Source organism: Dermatophagoides farinae, chromosome 8 (assembly GCF_024713945.1).
Source record: "Dermatophagoides farinae isolate YC_2012a chromosome 8, ASM2471394v1, whole genome shotgun sequence".
Lineage (NCBI taxonomy): Eukaryota > Metazoa > Arthropoda > Arachnida > Sarcoptiformes > Pyroglyphidae > Dermatophagoides > Dermatophagoides farinae.
The window spans coordinates 3,216,544-3,239,013 of NC_134684.1; the positions used below are offsets into that span (position 1 = coordinate 3,216,544).

A 22,470-nucleotide genomic window follows, 5' to 3' on the forward strand; every position below is an offset into this window, starting at 1 on the left:
AAAACAAAGTTCAAAGTCCTATTTGGAGCTTGTTGCATCTAGTTTGTGAAACACACACACACACACACAAAAAAAATGAAATTTAATGTGGACAGAAATATGGACAGGAAAAAAATATCAAAATTCATCAGTCTCTCATATTCTGGTTTCGTAGAATTTCGGAATCGATTTTTGTTTCAAAGACAAAGAATGAAAGTTTGAATTCTTTCGATTTTTCATTTACATTTACATATATATTGGTTTCGACAGACTTCTTTCATGGCAAACAACAACAACAACAACAACGACAACAACAACGACAACGACGACGACGAATTGAATTGATGAATGAATATGTGTAGAAACAGGGAAAAAAAGGAGAGGAAAAACAAAATACAAATTGCAAAACAAGAAACAAAACAAAACAAAAAAAAAACGAACGAACAAAAATATTCAATGTCAACGACAATTTTGTTTCAAAGGGTACCGGGTGGTTTTCGGTAAAATCTGCCCCCAAAAATTTTATTTTTTTAAAATGTTAGTCATGTCCATTGATGATTCTCGAGATGGTTTTTAGTTCATTCGGTCCACCCACTTCCGGTAAAATCGCGAAAAACAACGCGAATTTTCCAGATCTCACTAACTATGAGGTGGTATGCCTCAATTTTTTCTCACGATAAAACTGATCTAATCAACATTTTATTCTGAAAATATCAAAGAAAAATATTTGGTGGAACATGTTCAAAAATCCGGAAATCCATTTTTTCACCATGTAAGTCTATGGAGTCCATCATGTGATGTCCACAACGTAAGTGTTTATGGTGTTCATTATTTGAGTCTATGGTATTGTGCATAGTGATTCGCTGTCTACAATGGCAATCATTAATGGCATAAACTAAAAACATTCTAATACGTTATTGAAAGATTTTATTTTTTTTATTAAAATGTGCACGATATGTCAATAAAAAATATTTTTGCAAATAACATTGTTCAGAATTAGCACCATGTCATTTATATATGAATGCCAGGCTCTCATAAAATAGCAAAAAAAAAAATCTTGGATACCTAAAATGTTAAGGAAAATCATAATCGTTATCAGCAATGAAGATTGTTTATCAGTCACAGTAACATACCCTACTATACTGATTTAAATGTTGATCAAAGTGTTGAAATCAAGAAAGCCGGACATGAAGAATTAGAAAAATAACTTGAAAAGCATGAAGATCAAAGAGAATAAGAAAAAAATCATCAACATGATAACTTGCGATGGTGATAAAGACTATTGGGCGTCAGAATCTGATGGAATAAAATACTAAGCCCGACAGACAAAAATTGTGTGGCAATGTCGAAACAATTCAAAGAAACAAATAGAGAGAGAGAATACAAAAAGCAGACAAACTCTGATGAATGTCACGTGCAATCAAGGCTAATGTGTACACTTACACTCCTCGTTCAAATATGAACTGCTAGAAGATATCAAGTGATTGGTAGTTGATTCAATGCGAATTTTCTTTATACTATGAATCGTGGTCAAGATTCATAATATCATGGCGAGAAATCGCACGAAAAAAAAGATACCAATTCTTGAATTTTACTAATAAATCTTTTTTGTATTCCAATATAATAGATAAAAATGTCTGAACAAAAAGTTGCTTCAAGCATAAATGACAAAAAATGTCCCATTTGCAATTTTTATTTGAAAAAAGGTTCAAAAGTTGGACGAAAAACAATCAAAACGGAACAAGATGTGCAAAATGCATCGAGGTTACTTGAAGTAAATGTCAAAGTCAATGATATTTTGTGCACAAAATGTAATTCAAAGCTATCTAGGATGATATCCTTAGAAAAGCCAAATATTTATGATCAATGCCAAACTACTGCCGGCACAAGCAAAACTCTTACTGAACAAATCCAAACTACTGCCGGAACAAGCAAAACTCTTACCAAACAAATCCAAACTACTGCCGGCACAAGCAAAACTCTTACCAAACAAATCCAAACTACTGCCGGCACAAGCAAAACTCTTACCAAACAAATCCAAACTACTGATGAACCGCGACCGATGGACATTTTTGATTTAATGGAAATGTCCTCTGACTCATCGATGGAGACCGATGCTACTGATTCTTGGATTGATACGCAATTATCTTGTCCATCTTCATTATCAATTGAAGAACCAATCTATAACGAGTCAACTGAGGAACAAGTGCCTAATCCAAAAGTTCATCTACCATTTTGTAGACCAATAATCACCCATAAATACTGTTTTATTTGTTCTGCGACTACCAATTTGATCACCATACCATTCGACGCCCGAAAACAAGTTTTTATTAAGCGAAAAATTTTTGTGCCCAACGGAAACCGATGCTGTCGTCATCATTTGATAAAAAAGCGACTATACGAAGAAGATGTGGATGCTATAGAAATCTATAGTAACAATAGTCAAATCGACAGCGATGAAATTGTCAAATTCTTTTATTCATTATCTGACAATCCCAGCAATCTTCATGGCCAAATAGGTGATCGTTCGGTGTCGGAAAGACATTTTTGGTCGCTTACTGGCCACACATGGCAACAAATGGAGATTATAAGCAAAAAACTGGTGTCGATGAAAAATTCAGGTGTCCGTAGCATAACGCAAGCCTTAGTAACGTTGCTATATAAAATGAGAACAGGAGTTTCTAATGATATAATTGCTGCAACAGTTGGCTTGGAGTCCAGAAAACAGGTGGAATCGCACATTAATTCTGTTCTGGAATCTTTCTCTACAGACATTTTACCGACAGAATTTGGCTTCAAATCACAAACTCGACAGTTTTTAATCAATGAACGAACATCTCCAGTAGCTAAAAAATTGTTCGACTTCGATGATCAATTAATGATAATATGTGATGGCACATACGTGAGACACCAAAAGAGTTCAAATAATATATATCAGCGAAAATCGTATTCCATGCATAAGAATACATCATTATGCAAACCATTTACTGTTTGCACCACCGATGGCTTCATTCTAGATGTTTCAGGCCCATTTAACGCCAAAATGAATGATGCCCAAATACTTGATTTTCTTCTCCAAGAAACTAATGGCCTGTCAACTATTTTACGGCCTGGTGATATTTTTGTGTTGGATCGTGGATTCAGAGATGTCGTACCAGTATTGAAAAAGAAAGGGTACAAAGTATTGATGCCAGCATTCAAAGACAAAGGTCGAACCCAATTGACATGCCAACAATCGAATGAATCAAGATTCGTGACAAAAATTCGATGGGTGGTCGAAGCTATACATGGCATCATTGGCCAAAAATACGACCTACTTCACCGCCAATATAAAAATTATTCACTCAAAAAATTGGGGTTATATTGCAGAATTGCGTGTTATTTATATAACACTTTTGGCAAGCGATTGACCTCCGATTATAATATGGTGGACACGATAGTGAACAGGATGAAGTCGAAACGCCATGATCAAAATTATTTGGCCGAATTGGTTGAAGAAAATCGATGGAACCGCCGATTGACGGCCTATAAACAACTTAATAGCGAAGATTTGTTGGATTTTCCGGAAATGACGATCGACGAATTAAAAATCTTTTTCACGGGAACATATCAACTTGGCCAGTCGATATCATACCTGGCTGAAATGTTAAATGATGACGACACTCTCACAATACGGTACGTTATAGAAAGGCCTGGCATCATCCACCTTAAAGTACCATCACGACATGTCAGCGCCAAAAAATATCGGTGCTATGTCGAATATGAGCCCAACACCAATGGTACAGATGGGATAAAAGGCCATTATTGCGAATGTGCCAATGGCAATCGAACAATCGGATGTTGTTCACACGTGGCCGCTATCGTATATTACCTGAGCCTCGGCAGGTATTTATCGCGAATATTTCGACCGGCACAAGCATTAACCAACATCTTCGACCACCATGAGGACGTAATCGTGATTGATGAAGACAGCGATGACGACGGTATGGGTACGGAAAACTAAAGCTGGAGCCTGATCAACCAACTGATTCAACATAACAACTATAGCCATCATATCTACTATTCATAAACATTATAATTGTATTTTAAAGATGCTGGAGTCCTGATCAACTAACTAATTCAACTTAGCAACTATAGCCATCGTATTGATTGTTTTTTTAAATATTGTATTTTTATATATGTTCACTTTTTAAAAATTGTATTTTCACATTTCAATAAAAAAATAAAATATTTCAATAACGTATTAGAATGTTTTCAGTTTATGGTATTACCATAAACACTTGACATCATAAACACTTACGTTGTGGACATCACATGATGGACTCCATAGACTTACATGGTGAAAAAATGGATTTCCGGATTTTTGAACATGTTCCACCAAATATTTTTCTTTGATATTTTCAGAATAAAATGTTGATTAGATCAGTTTTATTGTGAGAAAAAATTGAGGCATACCACCTCATACTTAGTGAGATCTGGAAAAATCGCGTTGTTTTTCGCGATTTTACCGGAAGTTGCTGGACCAAATGAACTAAAAACCATTTCGAGAATCATCAATGGACATGACTAACATTTTAAAAAAATAAAAACTTGGGGGCAGATTTTGACCGAAAACCACCCGGTACCCTTTCAATGATTTTTTTTCTCTTTATTTGCAACGAATATGTCAGGAATTGTTTCGATTGTTGTTATATTTCCGGATATTGTAATTTTGTAATGGTAAATAAATGCAAAAACAAATAAATATACGCCTTAAACGGTGAATCCATACATAATCGTCATGTTTATGGCATTGGACCAATGAATCAATGAATAAATAATTTCATCAATGAACTAATCATCATCATTTTCATCTGCCGGAAGGAAAGCTGTCAAATGATTCATTTTGCAAAAAAAAAAAAAAAATTTCGTAATGCTCAATGAAGCAATTTATTTTTGTTTCATTTTTTTTTCTTAATAAATATTCAAAAATCAATCACAATAAAATCACTATCGATAATTAATCAATTGACTAATCATTGATAAATCAATTTCACAATGATAAGAACAGAAGAAATTCTTTAAAAAACAAGAACAAAAAAAAATAAATTTCGAAACCAAACATTTCACCCACAACATCATCATCGTTATCATGTGGACACAGGATATGATTTCGTAACACAATCATCGATTGTGTCAAACAGACGGTTAGAGAAATAACCAAAAAAAAAACTGATCCACAATTCACTACTGCTACATAGCAAAACAGACAGGCTTATCTCAAATTACGCATTACAATAGGGTACATGTATTCTATATTCTATAAAATTGATTTTTATGTTCAATTCAAAGGAATAGAGAAAAAAAAATCCATGGGATTTACATTGTTGAAATCTATCTATTTACGTCGAACAATTGAAAAGAAGAAGAAGAAGAAAACAACAACAACAACAAAAAACTAATCACCCATCGACGTTTCGTTTATTGATTATTTTGCAATATTATTAGATTCTGGAAATTTCGTAATTGTGAACAAAAATTTTTTTTTTGATCAGTTTCAAACGAAAACAAGAATATTGGAGAATTCTCTAGAATGGCCAATTTTTATTTTCTGTGTAATAAAAAATTGAAATTTTGTTGTTCAAATTTCAAATTTCTGAGTTCAATTTCTCAAACTTGAACAATAATAATTGAATTTCCTTTTTTTTTATTTATCCATTTTGTTTCGCTTCAGATATTGTTGAATCAATCAATCGATCGATGGATTCAATGAATTCAATCTACTGTTGTATTATTATTATCCATGGCCACATGAGGAATGTTCAAGTTGAATAAATGACATATATGAAAAGTGGAAAAAAATGGTCGTACGCTTGAGATACAATGGATGCATGAATTTTCGTTGTTGTTGTTGTTGTTTTTTGTTTATTCAAAATCCATAATTTCAAGCAAAAAAAAAAAAAAAAAATTTTTTGCTTTTTCAACAAAAAAATTTTTTTTTTTTTTTTTTTTTGGGGTTTACGGATCTATTTTTAGCATTCATATGGCGGCTATTATCATTGTGTTGGGTGGAAAAAATGAATTTTTTTTTTGCCATGAAGAAATGCATTTCGAATGACAATAACAACGACAACGATTTGAATTGGGGGAAAAAAAAGATTCCAAAATCATTATATGAATATATATACAAAATGAAATATCCACACTACAATATTGTGTAGCAAAATGATTAAAACGTCATCATCGTCATTATATATAAATCGACACAAACGTCATTTTTATTCAAAATTTTTATATTGCGTCAATTTTTGTTTGTGGTAGTTTTTTTTTTTTGATTCTCAAACATCGCATTAATAAAATATACGGAAACAAATATTTTGGGCTATCATCATCATCATCATCATCATCGTCGTAGTTGTCATAAATGTTAATGTTATGAATTTCTACATTTATTTTATATTTCGACGCAACAATTTCTTTTTTTTTTGAAAATTGTTGCATCTCTCTCGGACAATTCGTTTGATTTATTTTTTTGTTTTGTTTTGAACTTTTCTGCAATTGCGTATTATGTTTTGATTCAATTTGTTACACTCCGAATACACAATATATTGTCGTCAAACATATACAAAAACACAGTATATCTCTCTGTAATGTGGTAAGTGAGAAAAAAAATGAGAGAAAAAAAGAGAAAAAAAAATGGACACGATTCAAATCCTATAAGGTCATTGTGACCTTAGTCGAGGTCTTATGCAAGTTTTTGTTTCCACCATTTGTATGTTTGTTTTATCCATTAAAAGATTTGCTTCCTACATTTCTTTTTGGCTACATTATTTCAACTATTTTTTTTTCTCATTTTATGTTGTTCAATATGAATGAACTTTATATTTAATTCGATCCAGAAAAAAAAATTTCTTTTGGTGATGATGTAATCATGCATGCATGCATGTATGCATTACGATCCATTCAATCGTAGTTCAATTCAACCACAAAATAGTGGATTATATCAATGAGATTGATACAAACACACACACACAATGATCGTATATACGAAATGTTTGAACGAATGTGAACAACAAAGCAGACAATTTATTTGTGCTTCCTTGGTGCATAAAAAACACACACAAACACACACGATAGACACATATATATATATGAATACAGGAACAGGAAGTTTGACATTGAAATCTAAACATTTGGAAAAAAGAACTGAAAACGTACAATCACAAATTGTTGAATGTAAAGATGAAAACATCCATACAAAACAAAACAAGAAAAAAAAGTCAAAATAAAATTGTTAGTAAAGGACAAACATCGTGTGTGGTGGTTTTATAGTGGAAACAATTCATGTATTGGTCAACCTTTTCTTTTCGCAAGCAAAAAAAAAAAAAAAAAAAAAAAAAAAATCTCATCGTTTCAAAGACGGAAGAGAACGAAAAAAAAAATCAAACAAATGAAACAAATGAACAACAGACAGTGAAAATTAAAAAATAAAAAAAATGGGAAAGAAGAAAGAAAATTTAAATGAAATTACATAATTTGTCCAATATATTGGATTCATCATTGATTTTTAAAATTGTATTTATGAAAAGAGGCCACAACAATTTTGATTTTTTTTTTATTTAAACAACAACAAAAAACGCTCTGCATAATTGTCCAGAATTCATTTTAAACATAATAGTCATTTATATGTCCATTATAATATCACACACACACACACACACACACACGCATATATAGAAAATTATACAATCGACTAGTTTTATCTGGTTTATCTGGTTTGTTTCTTGTTTAGTTTTTATTTTCTCTTTGATTGTAAGTTTATTATACGTTTTCTTTGATCATGATGATGATAGTTAGGTGCAATAATAATAATGATGATGATGATGATGATTATAAATGATCATAGTTGTCAATCATTGCCGTCGTCATCATCGTTGTTCATATACATGGATGACAAAAGCAAAAAAAAAAAAAAAAAAGAAACGTAAAGACAAAAAAAAACAAGACGCCATTTATCTCGTAGTGTTAATAACGACTGTAGACAATTTATATTGCACAATGCATATCAAACAACAACAACAACAAAAAAACGAATCACTTATGTTCGTGTATAATTAAAAGAAAAAAAAAACAAAAAAAATTGATTTCGATTACATCGAGACAGAATTTTGTTTTGTTTTACTTTTGTTGTTGTTGTTGTTTCATAAATTGGCGCCATAGGGTTAAATAACCCATGTAATTGTTTTTTTTCTGGTTACGAAATTTATCCAGCTTGTGAATACACAGACTAGAACATAGACCAATGAATTCTGTGTATTCAATTACGAAATCACCGATATGATTAAATCTAAGTGACATTTACAGAATATAGAAAAAAACGCACACATGAATTGTTAATACACACACGCATACACAGAGAGAGAGAGAGAAGCAAATATTCTGTGTATATTCTAACATTTACAATTTTAATGCAATCAAGTGCAAAAAAAAGCCATATATAAGAAGAATTTTTTTTTTTGGAGGAGAAAAAAATGAAACAACGATATTATATATATGGAATATGTTTTTTTCCTTTTGCATTCAATTTGAATTTTTTTTCTTGTACATATTCTTCATCTATACGGTAATAGCATACAAACATGGAAATTCTTTGGAATATTTTGACACACACACGAGAATTTAACCGATTTTGAAATCTAATTTTTTTTTTTTTTTGGTCGTGAATGGGTAATATTTCATAATTTTGAATAATGGAAAAAAAACTTTCATTTTCGTGAATAATAATGATTTCGTAATAATTTCTTTTCTAATTTTTTTCCTGTTTTGCTTAAAACTCTTGTCGATCGATTGTAAATATTGATCAAAAAAAAAAAAACACACACACGTCAAACAAGAATATAATAGAAAAAAAATTACTAAACCAATAAATGCCATAAATACATGTGTGTAGTGGGTGGGTGTTATTTTTTTTTTCACCACCAGTAGCATATTGATATGGCAATAATGATGACATGATGTCCATCAAATCATCAAATTGTAATGGATAAAATGAATTAGCATTGCAAATGAATGTCGCAATATATTGCTAATACATTTGACAACACTTGAAAGAAAAAAAAGAAAAAAATTTTCTATCTAAACGATCTTTGATCAGGTATATGTTATATACTGGAATTATAATAATCACTTTCATCAGCATCATCATCGTCATCGTCATCATTTATAATTATAAAAATGGTATATATAAAGAAGATTTAAGAAAAAAAAAACAGAAAAAAAACAATTTCCTACATACAAGGACAAGAAACAGAAACTAAATTATTGTGTTATTGGCGCCAAAATGGTGCCAATCATATCCAATTTCAACAGCATCAAATTAATTATTTAGATCGTCATAATGATGATGCCAAATCAATGATAATAATTATTATTATGTCGGTGACATTCTGTTCATTTTTTTTTTCTCTCTCTCTTATCATATAAATAATTATCATTAGAATTTTGGACAATCATTTGATGTCGGTGAATCGGTTATTGATTGTAATATAAAAAAAAAATTTGTTCTGATTACGAAATATTTAATGAAAAAACCAAAAATCAAATTCTTTAATGGAATTTTACACTTTTGTCATTGAAAATCTATGGCTTTTCAATATGTATATGTAATGTTTACTAATCGAGAGAAATGATTTTTATCCACATATATTACTAATTACTAATTGGATTGTGTTTTTGTCTTGTTTTTTTTTTGTTTCTCTGTTGCTCGTTCTATAAATGAGCAAAAAAAATGAAAAGAAAATCCATCGCAGACATATACACACATACATACGTATGTTTATCATACAAAGGGGGTTTTTTCCATTTTTGGGTTTAAAAAATGGAATTAATTAATTTCTGTCTCCATATATATAAATCCATCATCAGTCTCTCTCTCTCTCTCTCTCTCTCTCTCTCTCGATATATATATGTAGGTGGATGTTGTAATATGTTGTCTATGTCATCTACAAAAGAAAATACATACGTTCAATACAATTACACATTTACAAATAAATCGAAGGATTTCATCATCATCATCAAATGCAATAATAAAAAATTTCTTTTTTTTCTACATTCGATTGCTCAATATCAATAATAATGAGATACAAATGTCACGATTTACTTTTTCTTTTTCTTTTTTCTTTTTTGATTTCATTACTTAGTGACATTGGCATTGATTGGTTTCAGATTGATTTCTTTGTATTTCTCTCTGCGTGTCTGTGTGTATGCGTGTGTGTGTATGTGTGTGTCGTGTTGGAATCCGTACGAGAGTCAAAATCACAAGGGGTTAAAAACAAATAACAGAAAAAAACTTTAATTAAATTTGCCAACATAATAAAGTGGGAATATTGTTTTCAAATATATTCAGCTTATAGAATGTGAAAATTACAAAAAAAAATTTTTTTTGAGCTTGCGCACAAGTTTGTTATCGATTTATTCTTTTTTTTTCAAAAGAATTTTGTCCATTCTGAAATCAAACACACACTGTTTCTTTGTAACGGCCGTTATATTGTGTCACCTTTATTCTCATTATCGTGATCATCATCATTATTACACGAACCAAGGGAGAGAGAGTGGAAACAAAAATTCTCTGGAATAAAAAATAAAATAACAATTCCAAGAATAATACAGATGAAAAAAAAAATTTGAAACTTTCTTAAGAATGTAAAAAAAGGTTTCTTGGGAAAAAATTTTCATTTCATTTTCAACGGAAATTCATTCATTATAATTCTTTTGCCGAAAAAAAACAAGAAGAAGAAAACAAAATTCAAATTCAGGCTGATGATGATGATGATGATGATGATTTTTAATGATTCATGAATAGAACACAAAATAAGGTAATTGACAACGACGATTGGCAATGACGACTGGCAGAGAGAGAGAATAACCATGTTTTTTTTTTTGACGATTGGATATATAAATGTGTGTGTTGAATAGGGATGAATGAACATGAAAAAAAATAAAGAATTCATCATTGATGAAGATGATGGTGATGATGAAACTAGTTCCATATATAGGGATAGCACGCACTGAATTTTTTTTTTGTTTGTTTGTTCACATTCAAACCATACAGCAACAACAACAACAACCACAGACAAAGAAAGACATTTATAATTGCTATTTATAGCAGCAATAGCGGTTGAGGGTCAATTTGTCACGGAATATTGTGATGTGATGTGGCATGAATCGAAAAACATTAAATGCGGCAGAATAACAATCATCATCATCATTTTTTTTTTTGGTTTGAAAAAGACAAAATTTTCAAGATAAATTCCTTAAAAAAACTTACGTGAGAGAAATGAATGTAGATCTGGTTTCGAAATCAATTTCATCATCATCATCATCTTATGGAAAAAGAAATGAAAAAGAGAAAAAAAACCATAATTCTATTGCCGATATCATCTTGATGATGATGAAACAAGTGCTGGAAATTATTTCATAATAGTAAAATTTTTTTTTAACAAAACAAAAATCGATAACTAGAATAAATTTATCGATTAAAACTATTCAACGATGATTTAAATGTCAATTTCTCTCTTACTTTGTTCATTTTTTTTTTTGGTTCCAAAGAATGATAATGAGAAATGAATAATTTGTTTCAATGGAATAGTAAAAAAAATTTGTTCTCCAAAGAAAAAAAACAGTAAACCAAGAAAAGAAATCGAAAATAAAAAATTGGTTACTTTTCAACAAAAAAAAAAAAAAAATGTCGCAATATATCGTCGTTAACGATGATGATGATTAAATCGTTACCAATTATCAAGGGTATGCACACACACACACACGCACCATGGTGCAAAAACATTTCAACAACAACAACAACAACAAAAAAAATCATTAAAATGATGATAATGATGATGATGAAATATTGATCATCATCATGATACACACATACATTGACAATAATGAAAGAAAAATAAAATTTTATTTTTGAAACATCACACCATTTTCGTACGCATGTTGTGTGTGTGTGTGTGTGTGTGTGTAAATCATCATCATCATCATGGTGGGTATATATTATGTGTGTTTAAAAGACAGAAAAAAAAATTCAAGTGCAAATTATTTTTTTCATCCATTCGGTTTGCAATATTTGTAAATCTTTTATCTATAAGACCAACAAACAGACACACACACACACACACATGAAAACCATTCACATTCATTTAGTCTTTTTTTTTGTCACTATATTCATATTGGATGCTAAAGAACAAAAAAATTATCAAACAAACAAACAAACAACAACCACTATCGCCTCGGATGAAGATAATTGTTTTGTTTTTTTTTTTTATTTTGGTTATTGAATATTACAAGGTATATGAATGTATTAAAGCATAGTATTACTGTATATTACGAGGTTTCATATTTATTGTAATCATCTTCACCATTCGTTGTTTCCTGTCATTGAATAAAAAAAAAAAATTTTTTTTCAAAATTTCATTTCTATCATCATCATCATCATCATTTCGTAATTATTACAACAACAACAACAACAAACGATGATGAGAAAAAAAAATCTGACATTGTAGCATAGCAATATCTGCAATGAATGATGTATGGTTCTCTTTTTTGTTGTTGTTGTTGTTGTTGTTGTTGTTGTTGATCTCCAATTTGTTTGTAAAATCAAAAAAAAAAAAAAATCAAGATTAAACAAAAAAAAATCATATAAACAGGAAAAGAAAACGACTAACTCTTTCGTTTTTTTTTTCTCTCTCTCTCGTCGATAATCAATTTTCTTTTCTGCATTATGTTACATTGATTACAATGATGATGTGTACGGAAACTTTTATGTTTCCAGAATTGTAATTGAAATTTAAATTCCATATATAATGGTGCAATATTATTATGCATATGATGATGATGATGATGATGACGTTGGTGGTTAGTAATTTCATGTGGAAGAAAAATGAAATTCTTTTTGGTCATCATTCATGATTACATACACAACAGGTATTATTGCCAATTTGATTTCGTTTCGTTTTTTGCTATCCAAAAAAAACGAAACGAAATATGAAAATATAAATACCTAAAAATTGATGCAATCGATTGACATGATTGACATGATTGATGATTGACGATTGATGATGCCATCATTGTTGCTATCATTATGTATGGATGACAACACACATATAACTATATGATGATGACTAGAAAATCTTGCGACCAAGAAAAAAAAATTTTTTTTGTTGTTGTTGTTGTTGTGAGTGCGTTTCCGTCCAAAAGTTATGGGTGTGTGTGTGTGTGCTATATGATGATGATAATGTGATAATGTTGATCATCATCATCAATTCAATGATGAAACCATTTTTTGTTTCAGATTCCAGGAAATATGAATTTATAATATATACACTGATTATTGGGAAATGAAAAGAGAGAGAAAGAGAGAGAGAGAGAGTGAGTGATTCGATTTGTCAATTATCGAATAATCATCATCACATTATTGTTTATATATAAATGATATATATCAACAAAAATGGAGGATGAAACAAAAAAGTTTTGTCCATAAATAAGCGAAATTTTTATTTTTTTTTGTGATTTCATTAATTTTATTATCAATCATCATATGATGATGATGATGATGATGATGAAATGAAATGATGAAATCAAATTAAATGAAATTCAATTCGATCGTGTTCTCTTGATAATGGATCGATTCGATTGGACCCTTGAAAAATGATTGCATTCCAACGAAAAACAAAAAAAAAAAAATAAAAAACAACAAAACAAACAGATCACTTATCGATCAATCGATATTAATGTTAAATTTTTTGGAGAACATTTTTTCCTTTCCCATTGTTTTCGATTTAACCTCTAATTGTGTAGCCGTTCATCGTATATATCCTGTGCATGTACAAAATACAAAAAAAAAAATCGATATCCACAAACGATTGATGTACAAATATATCTGAATGAATGAATGAATGTGTATATACATGTTCGTTGTTATTGAATTTCGAGTTCATAAATTCAATACATACATGTATACGATAATGTTCATTTTTTTTTGGTGTCGTAACCAATATTGTTGACATTGACAATCCACATCAGCTTATCATCATCATCATCATCATCAAATTGAATGAATGAATTGAATGTTTGAATTCAAGGCTATTGATTTTGTTTAATTTCTATTTATCATCATCATCATCGTCGTCGTCGTCGTCGTTTTTGTATTTGCCATCGTCGTCGTTGTTGTTGTTGTTGACACGTATATAACGACGTACACACACACACACACACTTTCAGAAAGATTTCATTTCAATTTCCGGAAAATTTATACGTATCAAATAATATCGAATAAGAATCTGAACTGTACACATTCCGATAATCGACCGATAATAATAATAATATATAGTTATGATGATGATAAAAAAAAACACACGAATCAAATTGATCTGATTATTATTTGTTGTTATTTGGATTGTAATCCTGGATCTTTCCGAGACAAACAAGAGGAGAAAAAAAAACAAAACAAAACAAAAACAGAAAAAAAATTAATCTGGATCATAAATGGAAGAAAATCTTTTGCATCTCGATATCAACCACACACACACACATACATCTAATCTGAATTTGGAAAAAAAACAAACCACATGATCATCATCATCATCATCATCACGGAATTAAACGGCCCGGAAATCTGGTTTATTTTTAATCGGAATAAATTCATTTTTTTTTATTCCAGAAAATATTATGATTTCCAAATACGAGCAAATGTGTGGTGTGATGTTGTATTCTCGTATGATCCAATTTTCAATCAATTTTTTTTCAATTATTTCTCGTTCACTGATGCTTACAACAACAACAACAACCTCATTCATGATTGATTCAATGTGAATGTATCAAAATTTGGACCATTTGTAGTTGGTGTTCCAAATTTATTTTCTCTCTGTTTCTGTTTCTGTTTTTTTTGTGTGTTCAACATCATTAAATGGGAAAAAAATTGATTATTGACACACAAAAATAAAAAAAAATTTGCGGTCAACACTGTTAAATACATTTGGAAAAAAAGGTCAATAAAAATGGAATGAAATTGAATCTCAATGAATGAATGAATGAATGGAAATGAAAACTGAGATTGGTTCAATTCATCAAGGATGAATAATAATTTTGAATTCAAAAAATCATTGGCCGATGGCGATGACTCATGCAACAAATATTAGTTATTGAATTCAAATCACGACCTTTAGAAATGACAAAATTTCAGAAAAAAACAGCAACATGAATCTTGATGAGAATTTCAAGTAAAAATAAATTTTATTATTTCAAAAAAAAAAAAAATTCACTTGATCGAATATATAAAAAACAACAACAACAACAACAATGAAAACAACAATAAGTGAAGAAAAAAATTTGTTATTCCTTTAAATAAAATGATGATGATTGTGTTTTGTTTTGTTTTGTTTTGTTCCATAAATGAATATATATCATATCATTTTTCAATTTAAAAATCTAAATGTTTTTTTTGTGTGTGTGTGTTTTTGTGTAAAATTTGTCATTTTGGTAATTGTAATTATTTTTTTTTATTTATTTATTTTTTTTTTTTTGATTATATTTATTTTCAAAATTTGAGATCGGGAACAACTTGGTCAAAATTCGCCGATAATGATGATGATAATAATAAACTATGATGTGCACAACATGATGGCAATAATGATGATGATGGCTGTGATGCAAACAGATAATGATGATGATTATGAGCTGCTCCTGTTGCTACTGTTTGCTGCTGTTGTAATGCTCGTATAGATGATATTGTCGATGTAGATGGTGATGATAATAATGTCATCGACGTTGATGGCGATGATGATGATGTTGATTGTTGTTGACCATTATTGCTACTATTGATGTTATTGTTGTTATTATTCATCATCATCGCCATTGGTGATTGTGGTGGTGATTGTTGTGACAAATTTTGATAACGATTCGGTTGCCGATGATAATTATTATTATTATTATTATTCTGGTTATTATAATTATGCTGCTGCTGGTGCTGCTGCTGCTGATGATGATGATAGGAATTCTGATTTTGTTGTTGTGATGGAAAGACACCGGAAGAAGGTGGAACTGTTGCTATTGATGTTGTTGAATTTCTTTTCATCATAATACTATTATTCATTGAAATGGATGGCCGAAAAGAATCAAACCAACGATGTGCTAATGTATCGTCGGCTGTTAAACGTTCATCCGGATCCATACGCATTAATGATCGTATTAAACATTTTCCATGTTTAGATAAATGATCTGGAATGTAATAGGAACCACGACGAATCTTACAAAACACTGATGATGGATTCACATCATGAAATGGATAACGGCCAACTAACATTGTATAAAGTATGACACCCATTCCCCAACAATCGGCTGCTAGGCCACTGAATGAATTGGATAAAAGAATTTCCGGTGAAACATATGCTGGACAGCCATGTTTATCGGTTAATGTATCATCATCATCAAAAAGGGAAGCTCCTTCTAAGGTTTCCAATTTTAATTGGGTTCTAGGCCATTAACAAAAAAAATGGACATGGGAAAAATTGAAGAGAAAAAAAAATTTTTGGTTGTTTATTTGGTTGCTATTCAACGAGTTTCACAAATTCAAATCGATAAATAATCTGAATATATCAGACAAGTTTCAATGCTATGCTAAATAAAAATCGGAATATACAACTCACCTTTCTTTATTGCTAAAAATAAATTTCCTAAGTTTGAGATCTCTCAATATGATTCCGTTTCGATGACAATCGGCAACAATTTCAACAATCTGTCGAAACAATGGCATTGCTTCATTTTCACGTAATCTTCGTTTATTTCTTACATATGAATGTAGATCACCAAAGGACGGACTGAATAATATAAATGAATGAACACGGCCAATGATAATTTTTTGTACCTGATTAATACCCGTATGACCATCCATACGAAGATGTGGTGCAAGAAAATCGTAATAGTTTTTACTTAAAACAACCTTTATATGTATAAAAAACAAAAACAAAAACAATCAACAATCATTCATCAACTCTTTTTATTATCATTATAAATTCCTAGTGTCAAATATAACAACAACAACAATAACAAAAGAAAAATTATTATCTAAAAAAGGAATGAATAGCAAGTGACATGGATTTCTTTTTTTTTCTATTGCTCGACTTATTTTTATTTTCCAGGTTATCACATTGAAAAATATAAAACAATTCGTGACTGCCCGACGCCATCAACAACAACAACATAAAATGTGAAATGTGGAACAACAACAACATACATCAAGTTCCAGGGCATTGCATCTTAGTAAAAGGGAGATCACCATCTATGTACAGAAAAAAAACTATTGTGACCTGAACTAGAAGTGAATGAACGAAATGAGCAAAAAAAAAAAAATATAGAAATCCTGTTCTATCTATTGGGGCAAAAAAAAATCCTGATTTGTGTTTGCGGTCGGTGGCCTGGCTTATATAAAATTTTGATGATGGTGATGGCCTAATAGACACAAACATACACATAATATAACAATCATCATCATCATCATCATCATCATCACGAATGAAAAATATTTGAGCCAATGTACTCAATTAAGGTTATGACTGTATTCAAATTTTTTTTTTGCTTTCTTTTCATATTGCGTGTGTGTGTGTGTTTGATGTTGACACAGAAATCTATCCATATCAAACATATAAACACATCAAAGAAAAATGACTTTAAACTCTATTCATAAATTCAATTTAAAATAGGAAAAAAAAAATAATAATTATCCATCATACCTTACACCAAAATTCTTCGGCAGTATTCAATTCTAAACAACGATATAGATTACTTGCTTCAATTTGACTTGTAAGTACAAAATTATCGCCAAATATTAATGGTAAATTCAATTTGATTGGTACATTTATTTGTGCCGGTGCTGTTGTTGCCAATATTGTTGGCTGCGGTGTTGATGGCTGTGGTTGTATCCATGATGATTGTTGATTATTTGTAATACAATGATTCGTCAATGATATTGTCGATGACGGTAATGACGATGATGACGACGAAGATGATGATGAAAATAATGATGGTGAAGAAATTATTGATCCAGAATTCGGACTCGACACATTTGGACTAGTGGCCAATGATGATGATGGTTTCCACCCAGGTTGATTTGGATGGATATGAAATATTTTATAAAATGGATTCACAGTATTATAAGATGATGAAGGCGATGAATCATTTGATGGCCAATTTGGTATCGGTCCAAATGTTGAACCATTTGATATTGTTCGTACTAATGCCTGTGTATTTAAACTTGATAATGGACTTGGCGATAAAATCGATGAGGATGATGATGATGTCGATATGTCATTATCGATGATCGGTGTAGTTGGTGTTGATGATGATGGTGAGGAATTTTGTCGAACATTGGAAGATTGATTATTTGATAACATCAATGTTGTCATTGATGATGACCGTAGATTTGACCATTGAAATGAATGATGTATAGAACTTGATGATGGTGATGATAATGTCGATGATGACGACGATGATGATGATGAAGCTCGTTCAAAATATGAATTTGATTTAGAATCGACAGATATTGGCGTTGTTGGACCACCATTATCACCATCACTACTATTATTACTACTGGATAATCTTTGATTTATCAATGAGGGTTCCCTGGTTTGAACATCATCATTTTCACTATTGGTAACCATAAAAATCGGTACCATCAATTTATTACCATCAACATTGATCACATTTTGGCTATTTTTGATGATGATGATCACTAATATGACTATGATGATGATTATGATGATGACTTTGGTTAAAAATATTTGGCCCGTTAACAATCTCGGTGGTCATGATGATGGACAAAGGTAATTTTTTTTTATTTTTTTTTTTTTTTGAAGATTCCGTTGTATGTTGTTGATAGGCAAAATAAATTTACACTAACACCTGATATTTGAAAAAGATCACAGCCATATTTTTTTTTATTTGTGGATATTTTGTCAAAAAAACATTTTATATTCTATAACACATACACTGAAGAATCAAATTTTTAATAAACGACTGCTGATGATAATGATGAGGATGCTGGTTATTGATGAATAAAATGATGATTCGTAGATCATTTTTAAAGGTATAAAACTGGTGACTTGATTTATTGGAATCCGTATTATAAATAATACCGTGTGTATGCAATCCGTTCATTGATGAGGCGGTTGATTTTTTTTGTTTTACTGTTTAACACAAGCGAATATATAAGAATTTTTTTGCAATGATATTAAACACAACAACAAACATAACCACCACCACCACCACCATCACCAGGTTATTTGATTAAAATTGAATATATTTTGTGACGTTACAACACACACACACATTTGGATAGAATTACTAGCAATCATCATCAATGTTGAATGAATGGAAAAGATGAAAAAAATCATAATGAAATATAAAACAAATCCAAAGACTCGAGAAGTAAAGGGAAAAAAACACAGCAATGGAACAACAACGAAATTAAATGGCGAACGAAATGGTCTTCTTCGTCTTTGTATATTTGTTTCTTTCTCTCTCTCTCTCTCTCTCGTTTTTTTTACATTCCCTTCTATCTCGGTCTCTCTCTCTGTCTATTTCTCAATTTCTCTGCATCCTACATTTATATATGTGAAAAAATTACCAATCGGGAGAAAGAAAAACAACAACAACAACAAAAAAATCATTATTTCTATCGAATAATACTGCCTGCCAAGTTCGTTGGATATACGATATATATTTTTATTATTACAGTAATACCCCGCTTAACGCGGGGGTTACGTTCCAAAAATTCTGAGCGTTAAGCGAAACAGCGCTAAGCGGGGCTATCTTTACATAATGCATTTTTACCCTTCATATACAATGTAACAATGTAATGCAATGTAGGGTAATTATACAGCGTTATATCGAATCAGCGCTAAACGGGGCAGCGTTAAGCGGGGTATGAGTGTATATCCTCACCCTCATTATATTCATTGACATAAATGAAAAATTGGCATCAGATCAGTAGCAATACATTTTATATATAATATATATAAACCGATACTTTTTTCCTCATCCTCCTCTTTATTTATTTAAATGATAGCAGTATGATTCAATGAAACATAGCAATGTGTAAAAATAATGTATCCGAAAGATGATTAAGTAGTGGCATATAATAGTGATAGTTGGATGTAGTAAAACATAAAACAAAACTAAAAAATAAGAAAATGGCCTTTATCGCTATGGTCACAATGGATATCATAGTTTTATGCAACAAGTATATAGAATCATCATTTGATTGATAAATGGCGCCCATGAATGACATCATACACATATAATTAACGGATACGGATTTTCAGACATATATAATTGTGACCACACGTACTTACAAACGGATAGACAATTTTTTTTTATCAAATTTTTTCAGCATATTGCGCCAATCGGTTTGCACTCTCAATGTCTCGCCCCTTCCCCCCACACACAATCATCACCAACACCCACTGACTACATCACAAAAGAGAGTGAGGAAAAAAAAGAAAAAAAAAACCGACAGCGATTGCAACATGATGAAGACAAACCAAAATGATATACACTCAAAAACAGAAAAAAAACCCCCAGGTTTGGGAAGCATAGAAAATAAGTAATCGGTATTACACTTTAAGTTTGTGAATCAACTTTAAACTATGCCGCTACTTATCAAAAAAAAAATCGGGGACTTTTTTTTCGTATGTATGATGATGATGATGATGATAAAGATTAGATGCAAAAATACAGAACAGAACGCAATACGACCACCGCCAATTGGAATCGATTGTGTATGTGTGTGTGTCTGTGTGTGTATATGACAAATCCAATGACGTAAAAATAATGTCAAATTATATGGCAACAACAACATCAACAACACGAAACATGCATTTCATATGTACAAGTTGTTTCTTCTTTTGCAATAATCATAAATATACGAGAGATACGACGATATATAATCAAACAAACAAAAAAAAAACGAGTATTGAAACAACGTGTCTTGGCAATTTCAAACGGATAAAATGCAATTGAATTTGAAAGTCAACTATATATTTTATTATAATAAAAATCGATTCTTTCAATGAAAATAAATGCATCAATGAATGAATGAATGCTACATCTGCATTTTTAATTTTTAATTAAATCAAATAAATTAAAATGAATGTGTATGTGTCTAGGGTGGAAAGAATTTTTTTTTGTTTTGTTTTGTTTATTATAAATATAGATGCATGCATTAAAAACAGGATTAAATCATGATGATGTGTGTGTATATATAGCGATATATGTAATTCCTGGAATTCAGAATTAAATATTAATCATGTTGTGCATATCACACAGTGTACAAGAACATCATCGGTCATATGGTTGCGAAATTCATTAGTAAATAAAAAAAGAAAGAGTTGAAATGAATGAGGAATGAGGAAAAATGATACATACACAACACATGTAAATTGACAATTTCTATTAATAAAATATTCAAAAAAAGGATGATGAGGATGATGATGATATATATAGGAATTGTATGAATTTATCTAAAGAATCGGCCAATGTCAATGCCATTCATCAAAACAAAAATCTTAACAAAATGATGGCCATAATGAGAGAGAGAAAAATGGCCAAAAGGTCAATAAAAGAGAAAAAAAAAGATTGAGAAATCAAAAAAAAAATCTCCAATAAGATACATTTGCTATAGAAACAAACTTATGACGACAAATTTCCAATGAATTTTTTTCTCACTGCAAGCATTGTGCAATCGCACACATGTACACAGTAGTGAATCGAGATGAAACATCTGATTATGATTGTAAGCAGTGAATATGAATCATTTCTGGTTTTTTTTGTAAGCGGATAAAATGACCGTTTAATTGATCGAATTGAGAATTGAGAATATCAAAAATGGATTGAAATATTTACACTATAGACACCTACCTAAAATATCATGATGATGATGATGATTTCAATGTTCAATAATTTCTCTTCACAAATAGTTTTGTTTTTCAATTTTTGATGACGACGTAGATCCATCATCATACATACAAACAGAGACACACGCATACACTGTTTGTTTGAACAAAAAAAAGTCAATGATTGCGAAAACAAGTTGCCTGAAACATTATTTCATAGAGATTTTGATAAATTGAAATGAAGAATAACAAAAAAAAGAGAGAAAGAGTTTCACTGTTTTTTCACTATCTCTCTCTCTATGGAGATATCATTTCTTCCTGACAACGATGGCGACAATCATGATTTGTCGAGAATGCAATCTGCCATAACATTCATGTTCAGCTGGCAATTTATTTATTTATTATATATTTGATTTTTAGCTTTTCTCATCATTTCTTCTATCTTTCACCATTTTTACTTCATCAAATATCAAATAAATATCAGTAGCTTGATAAATTATATATATTGTATATATTGCGCAATCAGTTAAAATGAATAAATGATGATGAAAAAACAAAACAAAAACAA

At 30.4% G+C, this 22,470-nt stretch overlaps 2 protein-coding genes across 3 annotated transcripts; one reads left to right on the forward strand and one right to left on the reverse strand.

The window, feature by feature from the left end:
* Positions 1 to 1,711: 1,711 nt before the first annotated feature.
* On the forward strand, positions 1,712 to 4,102 carry LOC142597771 (uncharacterized). The gene has a single exon (XM_075733729.1). It carries the CDS (start codon positions 1,811 to 1,813, stop codon positions 3,980 to 3,982), a length of 2,172 nt encoding a protein of 723 aa, XP_075589844.1. The 5' UTR covers positions 1,712 to 1,810; the 3' UTR covers positions 3,983 to 4,102.
* Positions 4,103 to 15,230: 11,128 nt separating this feature from the next.
* Positions 15,231 to 22,057, reverse strand: trbl (tribbles pseudokinase 2). 2 transcript variants are annotated; one of them, XM_075733194.1, is made up of 4 exons: positions 21,928 to 22,057; positions 17,745 to 19,353; positions 16,662 to 16,954; positions 15,231 to 16,487 (listed from the first exon to the last, which is right to left on the reverse strand). In XM_075733194.1, the coding sequence occupies exons 2-4, from the start codon at positions 18,684 to 18,686 to the stop codon at positions 15,554 to 15,556; spliced, it is 2,169 nt and encodes a 722-aa protein (XP_075589309.1). In that variant the 5' UTR covers positions 18,687 to 19,353; positions 21,928 to 22,057; the 3' UTR covers positions 15,231 to 15,553. The 2 variants fall into 2 exon arrangements, with proteins under 2 accessions (XP_075589309.1, XP_046915508.2); XM_047059552.2 differs by lacking the exon at positions 21,928 to 22,057 and having other exon boundaries at positions 17,745 to 19,601.
* Between the last annotated feature and the right edge of the window lie 413 nt (positions 22,058 to 22,470).